Source organism: Fukomys damarensis, unplaced genomic scaffold (assembly GCF_012274545.1).
Source record: "Fukomys damarensis isolate Sample0158 unplaced genomic scaffold, DMR_v1.0_HiC HiC_scaffold_21, whole genome shotgun sequence".
In the NCBI taxonomy this organism is placed as follows: domain Eukaryota; kingdom Metazoa; phylum Chordata; class Mammalia; order Rodentia; family Bathyergidae; genus Fukomys; species Fukomys damarensis.
In genome coordinates, this window is record NW_022900933.1 from 1,067,844 (window position 1) to 1,077,056 (window position 9,213).

At 40.5% G+C, this 9,213-nt stretch overlaps 1 protein-coding gene across 4 annotated transcripts in view; it reads left to right on the forward strand.

The window, feature by feature from the left end:
- Positions 1-6: 6 nt before the first annotated feature.
- The window catches only part of Tmem260 (transmembrane protein 260), a 53,901-nt gene continuing 44,694 nt past the window's right edge, over positions 7-9,213 (forward strand). Inside the window, exons 1-3 of one of the 4 annotated variants that reach the window (XM_019210201.1) lie at positions 7-37; positions 4,369-4,400; positions 5,093-5,244. In XM_019210201.1, coding sequence (XP_019065746.1) covers positions 5,144-5,244 — 101 coding nt within the window. In that variant the 5' untranslated portion in view covers positions 7-37; positions 4,369-4,400; positions 5,093-5,143. Of the gene's footprint in view, positions 38-250; positions 270-2,646; positions 4,401-5,092; positions 5,245-9,213 lie in introns of those variants that run through there. The other 3 variants (XM_033766932.1, XM_033766934.1, XM_033766933.1) reach the window with 3 other exon arrangements.

Genomic DNA, 9,213 nt, shown 5'->3' on the forward strand with positions numbered 1-9,213 from the left:
GTCACGCTGCCCCCGTCGGTGCCGGGGGGCGACTCGGGTAAAGTATGCGGGCTTCGGCCGTTCTGCCGGAGCCCGGCGCCTCTGTCCCCCGCTTCCCTTCAGACCGCACGCGGGACCGGGGCCTCCCTGCGTCCCAGAGCGCAGTGCGGGGCTGAGACGCACCAGGGACCGCTGCCCGTACCTGGTGCTGCGCTAGGTAGACGACCTCGGGGACGGGCGAGCGAGATCGGGGGCGCGTCCTGCAGAAGGTCGGGAAGGGCTTCCCGGAGGTGAGGCTTCACTGGAATCCGGAATGTCCAGCAGCCGGCCAGGGAGAGTATTTGGAGGGAGACCTTTGAAAAAGTGCAGACAAGGTGCAGCTCAAAGCTTGCTGCCTCTGTGGGAAAGAAGAGTCTGGCCGTGGGCCCTTTAAATGATCTGCACACTTGCTTTAGATTTGAGATCAGAAAGAAGGTCCTGGTTGTGATTCGGGTCCTGCTTCACTGCCAAGTTCAGTGGTTATCCAGGGATGCCTGTTGGCCGTTAGTTTTGTTAGAACGGTGCTGTAACTTCAGGCAGTGGATCTGTGGTCGTCTCCCAGGTTCCGTTAGGCAGGAGTCCGGCTCAGTCTGACCAGAGGCCACCGCCTGGTGCTGGCTGGGCTGCCGTCCTCCGCAGGCTCCGTTAGGCGAGCGTCTGCTTCGGAACTCAGTGCAGGTCTTTGCTGTGCCGCGGACTTCTTTCCGGAGAGAGCGTCTTCCTGACACCTGTCATTGTGGGCCCTAATCCTGGAATTGATATGCTGCGGCCCTGTTTTATTCCCGGAAGTGGGTAAATCCAGCCCAGTCCAGGGGAGAGGATTACACCAGAAATAGGGTTTGCTGGGGGCCGTCTTCAGCGGTGCCCACCACATCGAGGTCCCTTGATGTTCCGTTTTCCAGCTCATTACCTTCGCTTTTTCTTGCCTTGTTGAGCAAGTAGGAGTGCTGTTTCATTAGTGTAGTGAGAAGCACAGCTAGCACATTTCCAAGATTCATATTATAGTGGAAATAGCTTCATGTTTGTTTTAACATTGGAAAGCGTTATTCAGAGTTTAGGTAGTTTTGTTTCTTGCTAAAAAAAAAATTGACAGCTATTTAGAATTGTTTGGGCCTACTGTATGGGTGGGATGAGCAATAATAATCAGGTTTTACTGAGCACCCACCTGTGTGCCAGGTATTTGGTTCCGGTCCCCCCAGCTGCCCTGTGAGGAGGGCAGTGTTGTCTTCCCAGTGAAGGTGGGTGCACCTAAGGCCGTCGGAAAGAACCCGAGTGGATTAACTGTAGAATATACTCCTGCAAGCTCTACTCTCTGTCAAAGAAATGTAGGAGATTCTCCATTAAATCCGCTACCACATACATAGTGATATTTATCACTGTGGTTTCAACTGTGTTTTTTTTCCCCCAGAGAACAGAGTTCATGTATTTATCTTGAGTTACCAGAATTTTCAAGTGTTCTCATCTATTTGTCTAAATGTATCAAAATAGTGGTTGCTTCTACTTTTTTTATGTTTATTTTGGGGGATGATAAACTTTTCCAACTACATGGCAGTACGCATGGAAAATTTGTTTAATTATAGCTTTGACAATTTTACATGTTGAATGTACTGTTCTCCTTGAATGCTTATGAAATACGTTTTCTATCAATAAACAACCCATCTCCAAACCATAGTAAAGCATTTATTCTTCCCGTTAAATCTTAAGTTACACTCCATAAATCCATCACATTGTGTGGCTTGCCAAAATTAGTTTTGTTCTGCGTGATACGCATAGTTCATTTATGAGCAGGGTGGGGATCCAGCCTTCGCTGAGTTAACATATTTGGGTTTGTGTATTTGTCCTGTGGTTAGCAGACTTGTTATTTGACACTGTAGTACTATGTGACATTAAAAAGGAAGCGTTATGTGTCTTTGCATGCCGCCCCACAAATCTGGGTCCTAAATCTGAGTGCACTTCTGAATTCTTCCAGAAATTTGGGCCACGGTACCAGAGGGTCTGATTAGACTAAGGAGTTCGGCGTGTGGTCAGGGAATCTTCCACTGAAGCAAAGCTGTACAGTGACCCCGACAGGGTTGTGATGCAGGATGTAACGCTGAGGGAACGCCAGTGTGAAGGGCTGGGCAAAAAGAAGAGCTGCGAGGTGTTTTGTTTGAATCTTTTTTAACTAGTCACTTCCACTTTTCCTCATATTCAATTTAGAAGCATTATTTCCCTTCAGCTCTTTATCCCAGGGTACATTACAGGCTTTGAATAATGGCATCTTTTCTATTTGGATTTAAGTTTAACATTTAATAAGAGCTGATGAAAGTTTTCAAGATTCTAGATTTATTTTTACAGAATTGCTGATCTGATTTTTTAAAAAAATTTTTTGGTTGCTTTAAGACAGGGCTTCACTATGTAGTTTAGGCTGACCTTGAACTCACTGTGTAGCCCAGGCTGGCCTGGAATTTGAAACAATTCTCCTGCCTCAGCCTCTGGAATGCTCGGATTACAGACATGTGCCACCATAGTAAGCAAAAAAAAAAAAAAAAAAAAAAAAAAACAAAAAAAAAACCTGATTTTTTTTTAAATGGTAAAACTAAGCTAGAAAAAAGCAGCTATTTTTTCTTAATATTAAGTCTAGTTTACATTTTAAACGGGAGAGAATAGTGGCCTTGAAAGTTGGAACTCATGACATGCATTGTCATACAGAAATGTGAGAAAAAAATCTAATCAAAACAGTTGGGATCAGAGTACATAGAGCTAATCCGGTGTGGAGTACAACTATAGAATCATACTGGGAGTAGTTACAATTCTACACATTTTGGATTTTTGTGATGCTGCGAGCCTACATTGCGAGCTACTCAGGAGGCTGATTCAGGAAGATTGCAACGTCCAGCCTCAGCAATTTAAAGCTGTCTCGAAAAATAAAACTACTGAAAGATCGGGATGTAGCTCAGTGGTAGAGCTCTTGGCTGGTGCTGGCGTGTGAGGGCTGGGGTTCGAGTCCCAGCAGGATAGGGAGGAGATAGTAATCCGGATACAAAAGTACCTTGTTTCCAAGGGGCTGGTCACTCGTGTTCTTAAGTAATGGGTGGGCGTGAGGTGGGAGGAAAGGAGGCACTGAGAAGGCGGCTTGAGCTGGATCTTGAAGATTTAGCGGGGCATGCTGGGAAGATATCTCGGGGGGGGGGAATGAGTGGTAAGAGGAGCCGAGGAGGAGCACTGGGCATTAGAGATCACCGGGGTGAGCCCAGGTTTCAGAGACACAAGCCTAGGGACCTTGAATGACTGCCGAGGAGCTGGACTTCATTCAGCAAGGAAGGGGCAGCCACTGATCTTTGACACCGGGCTGGATCCAGCTGATGGTTTTGGTGTGGTGGGGGAGGAGGTGGCAGAGTGAATAATTTCAGTACGAAGCTGAGGTAAAGTTATCCACCGAGGCTTTTGCTATAGTGCAGGCCGGAGAAGGTAAAGGTCGGAACTTTAGGTGGGGCAGTAGAAATTAGAAGCAAAGTAGTTGTATCTATTGAAGGATAGAAAATGGGACATTAGTACTTTTCTAAATAAGTGAAAGTGGGCCGGGGATTTAGCTCAGCGGTTGGCAAGGACCCGAGTTCAGTCCCCAGTACCAAAACAAAGAAAACAAAAAAAACTCTAAATAAGTGAAAGTAACTTTCACAGATCAGCAGTGTTGACCAGTTTCCGACATTGTGTTGTGCCACAGTATAGAGGAAAGAGTCAGAAGGGGTCCCTGGATACTTAAAATATTAACAAATGGGCGTTGAATTACTGCGTCATAATGTTAGTCATAATCCCTAAGAGAAACTATGTGTAAAGAATATGTTATGAGTCACTTGTTGGGAAAAACGTACTACAGTAGAGTTTACCAAAAGAACCTAGATGGAAATTGTTTGACAGTGTCCAGCCTAACTAACGGAGACAAGGACAAACGTCAGTGTCCAGACCTCAGGCTTCTGCACACTTTATGTATCCTCGGATCACCCCTGTATTCATAGGCTGTGATAAGTTCTTGGGAGAACACAGTACATCACACTGATGCTACGTGAAAGCATTTTTATATGAACAAAGGAAGATGACTTTTAGGAGGGAAAATAAGCATTTGTTTTAAAACCCAAGATTCACCTGTATTTCCACTGACCAGTTGTTAAAAACTGTCAGAGACAGTCCGTTCAGTGAGACCTAAGGGGGGAGTATTCTTAGGCTATTTTATGCTGCTAAATCTCTACAGATTTAGTTTTATCCAGTCAAATTAATGCAAAACCCCAGTGCAAGCATTTGGGTTTTGAAAACTTTGGAGGAGTGTCACTCTGTAATAGTAATTATTGGTTTTACATTATTTTTTCACAGGGGAACTGATCACAGCCGCACATGAGCTTGGAGTAAGTATTAGTTTTATTGTTTAATCAATGCTCTCATTAACAGTTTTAGGAATTAAGAAAGTTTAATTAAGCATGGAATAAAGTAGATTAATTTATTTTAAACCCTAGTTTTTAGTAACTTATAAGTACAGTACGTGACAATTTAAGTTTTGAATCCAATTAAATTAAATTATAAAGCAAAGCCTTCACTATATATACAGTAGCTGGCTTATTATCACCCCAAATTTTGTTTAAGCTGTGGAGAATAAAATAAATCGGGTTAACAATTTTAATAAGTTTATTATTCAATAAACTTCATTACAGTGTGTGATCTCTTCAGGCAAGACCTCAGGACTGTCAGTGTGCTGGTAATCCCGTAGCAGTGTGGTCCTTTCCACGTTCTAACCAAGACCATGTTTCAGAACTTGCTTTTTTTCAGTAGTCTTAAATGACCCTAACGCACCGTGAACTAGAGAACAAAGTGCCTGAGAACCGACAATTGAAACACGCCATCCTTTCTCGAGGTGACGTGGTAGACCCTGCCGCATCCGCTACGGGAAATACTTCTGTGCGTTGGCAGAGGGCATCACTGTGGGAAGCACATGTAGTCCCCGGCACTTTTTACCTCCCTGACAAGAGGGCTACTTTTGGATTCCAGCCAGCGTGACTCTCCCTTCCCGGACGTGAACCTTCTAACTTCTGATTTTCTTTAGGTTGCCCATCCTCCCGGCTACCCTTTGTTCACGCTGGTGGCTAAGCTGGCAATGACGCTGTTGCCTTTTGGGACAGTTGCCTACCGGGTCAATCTCCTCTGTGGCTTATTTGGAGCGGTGGCCGCAGCATTACTGTTTTTCACTGTTTTCAGGTACAGTAGTTGATGAGTTAAAATTAATTTTTAGTAATGGGAGGTGTGGTTTCTTATGACCAGCCACATCTGAGGGTTTACCCAAGACCTGTGATTCCACTTTCTGAATACACATAATTCCGTGTACATTGGGCCTGCGCATGATCACACAGTTGGTTCTGCTGCGTACAATGGAGCGAAGGTGTTACAAGTTCGTTATCACCGGTCTCTGGTTAGGCAGAATTAATGCAGTTTGTCATTTTAGGAGGATGCAGAAGGGCCAGTTTAACTCAACAATACAGAGTTCGTCATTCTGTAAATGGTAAATATCATTTAATTACTAGCAGCGGTACTGAGGGGCAGAGGCATATCAGGCTGGCCTGAATCCACGTGTTATATTCCCGGTACTCTAAATGTGAGCATGTTGTATACTTTTTGAAAAGAAGTTGTTGGCCAAGAAAGTGACATTCGGGGTGGGGCTCATTTAAGTTTTCCCTTTGTTCTGTTATAGCCCTATGGAAGGTAGGCAAATCAGACCATTTACTTCACTAATGGAAGGCTTTCTTAGTTTGGCAGCTACTCTGCTTTTAAACTTAGGACATTGCTCTAAGATACTGGTTAGCTCATTTGTCTTTGATGTTTTTGTCTCCTCTATTCTTAGCCTAACTAATGCGCAAGAGAGTGATAATGAAAGACACAAATTATGCTTGGTGAAAAGGGAAAAATAAAGCGCTTCTTCAGAAAAGTTTTGATTTTTTTTTTTTAGTTTCATTTTGGATACCCGTATTTATAATGTAATAGCCATAATATTGCCCTTCAGCTAAATTCTTTCTAAATTCCCTTTTAACTGTAAGAAGGTAGAAGTTAACATAATTACAACTCCAAGGTTTACATTTAAATCTATTTTTAGAGAACATTTAGATTCAGATATTTTCATTGTTGATCATTTGCTAAGTTTTTAGTATATAGTTTAATGGTTTTTTTTTTTTACATGTTTTCAGTGACAGCCAGATCTTTACGAAAGGCTTCAAATAACATCTCTGGATTGATAAATGTTATGCATATACCCTCTTTCTAAGTGGTTAGAATAATTTTTATTAGAATTATTTCTTCTGAATCTTTTATAATTAAGAATTATCGGTATTTCCTTTGACAGAAGTCGATCTTTGTGTTTTTAAATATCTTCGTTGAAATTTGGAACGTAATCCATTTTATATGTTGAGTTAATTTTTACAGGTTTTGAGACAGTTAAAGGAAACGTAATACGTATTTTAGCATTTCATCTGCTTTTTATATAGCAAATCTTTTATATAGCAAACACATGTATTTAAATGTTACATAAATGTAAGTGCTTTTAGGCAAATGAAGTAATTCATTTTCTCACACTTTTCCATGTTTGTTAACATTGTTGATGCTATGCCATGTGAGAACCACTATAAAAATTATATCAAAAAATCTTTTCAGAATCTACACAGCTTTGGACAATAATTTTGTTTTGAGTTGTCCACATTTAAAAATAATTTTTCTTATGCTGATTATGTGACCTTTACATAAGCACAATAGCCTGTTGCCCTTTCTCTTTTACCATACAGCATTAATGATAAGTTTTTATACTTGCTGACGTGTTTTAAATCAAAACTCTGATACTACTACACAGGGTATTTGAGTGGCTTTACTAATAGAGTACTTTGGAAGAGTTGCTTTCTTTCCAAAAAGAGAGCTAACAGTATTATCTCTGACAGGCATTTTAATATGAAAATACTTCATTATTTTGAATACAAACCACTGACAAGGTACATGTCCTTGGGGACAACCTGGTTCAAGTGGCAGATCTGTTCTGTCAAACAATGGACGCCCTTCAGAAAGGAGAAGCCATCTCTATGGTAATAGGACTAACAGTGGCCTATTGATTGAGTGAAAGAAGACATTATACAGTGTCAGCTGGCTTGTTACAGTTTCATTTGTTGTATGACCTGAACTTACCCTCTGAAACCTTTCTCCTGTGAATATAAACCCAACAGCAGGACAGTTTTTGTGCAGCCGTTGCAGTGATGGCTTTTTCTCAGCCCTAGCATACAGTAAATACATTCCTTTCCAGGTGACTTCTCCACCAGAATTTGTTCAGGAGATATTTCTCTGTTTTATCCATTTATAAACCAAATCATCATCCATTCTGCTGAATATTGGAGGGCTTGATCCAGGAAACAGTTTTATCCTTTCTTTCCCCCATCACTTAAGAGAACATTACTGTACACATGGGATTAGTGCTGACTGGTGTGCAGTGAATTAATTCTTTTAACGGGTTTAGGGTTTTTTTCAGGTAATTGTTCACATAGCATTCACTATATTTAGCTCGTGGGGTGGACATAAAGACCTTCTGTACCTTTTAAACAAAGATTGTATTTCAAAAGCAAATTTCTGTTTAAATGTGTTGATGTTAAAAGCTCCATTTTTTTTTCAGTAAACATGACTTAGACTGAAAGAACAATTCCTTGTTTCCAATTACCATGTAATTTTTGCTTTTCTTACATTTTTCTCTTGCTTTTAAAAGCCATAAGATGTCATTAACACTGCATTTTTTGTCAGTCTTTCTTAATGGTTGGGCAAGAACTCATTTATATTTGCTTTGCTCTAACATAGAAAGCACATTAGTAAAACAGCCCAGTGAAAGTCATTGTGGTTTATTGAATTAAAAATAGTAAGAGTGTGGCAGTTTCTGTATTTATTTATGAGTTGTCCCCTTCAGGGGCATTTTTAAGCATGCATTATATTAGAGGCGTTCAATATATTTCCTTTATATGAAATAATACTCATTTAATTCAGGTATATATCTCTGTATTTAAGTTATGTAATGAAGTTAGTGATTTATAGAGCCTTTTTTTTTTCTGTTTTAAGACCAATGAAGTAAATGGTTTTAAATCTAATAGTATATTTAAAATGTTTTATTCTGTTTGAGTTATACACACCCTATCAATATAAAATTAAAAAGTTATAGGTAATATAAATCACAGATATGCGCACAACTTAACTTTGCTTAGTACTTGAATTTCAGAATCATTTTCTGGCAAGCAGAAAAAGGTCCTGTGTAGAAAATAGGGAGGGGTACTGAAGTCACTGTCCTCCACCATCTCTGCTTACATTTTACGTGTCCCAGTATCGCTGAAAGAGAGCGGATGTCTTGATGGCAGGGCATGATGATGCTTTACTGCAGGGAAGGGTTAACACGCTTATGACCTCAGAGGACAGCACATCTTACTCATTTTGGTACTTACAGGACAGCGACTGTATTTTTGACAGGCTTGAGAGTCAGCATATCCTTTTTACACTGTTAGTGGCCAAACGAATTATGGAAAGGCTGAAGCAGAAGGATAGCAAGTTTGAGTCCAGTCCAGGTAGTTTAGCATCTTAGCAAGACCCGGTTTCAAACTTAAAAAATAAAAAAAAGGGCTGAGGATGTAGCTTGATGCAAAGGCCCTGGGTTCAATCCCCAGGAAGTACAAGGAAAAAAAAATTTACCAAGTATTTGTGAATTGGAAGTAAAACTCTTAATTTTTATAATCAAATCTAGTGTATTTTTTAAAGTAAAATAAGTCACTAACCATTTAATAAGCAGTTTTTCAGATTTTTTTTCAAAAAGGCACTGTTTCTTGAAGCTTACATAAAAAACACTAATACCACTAACTGTATAGTAAGAAATCAGATCTCAGGCTGGGGATTTATCTCAGTGGCACCACACCTGTCTCGCAAGCTCAAGGTTGTGAGTTCGATCCCCAGTACCAAAAAAGAAGTCAGATCACTTAAGGTTTAGTAGGTCCCCTACAATATATTAATACTGATAATTAAAAGTATATAGAAGCTATGCCTGTTTACTACAAAGAATTTATCAATTTCAGCCATACTTCGCTGGGGATTTAGCTCAGCGGTTCTGTGGCCTGCCTTGCAAGCGCAAGGACCAGAGTTCAATCCCCAGTACCAAAAAAAAAAAAAAAA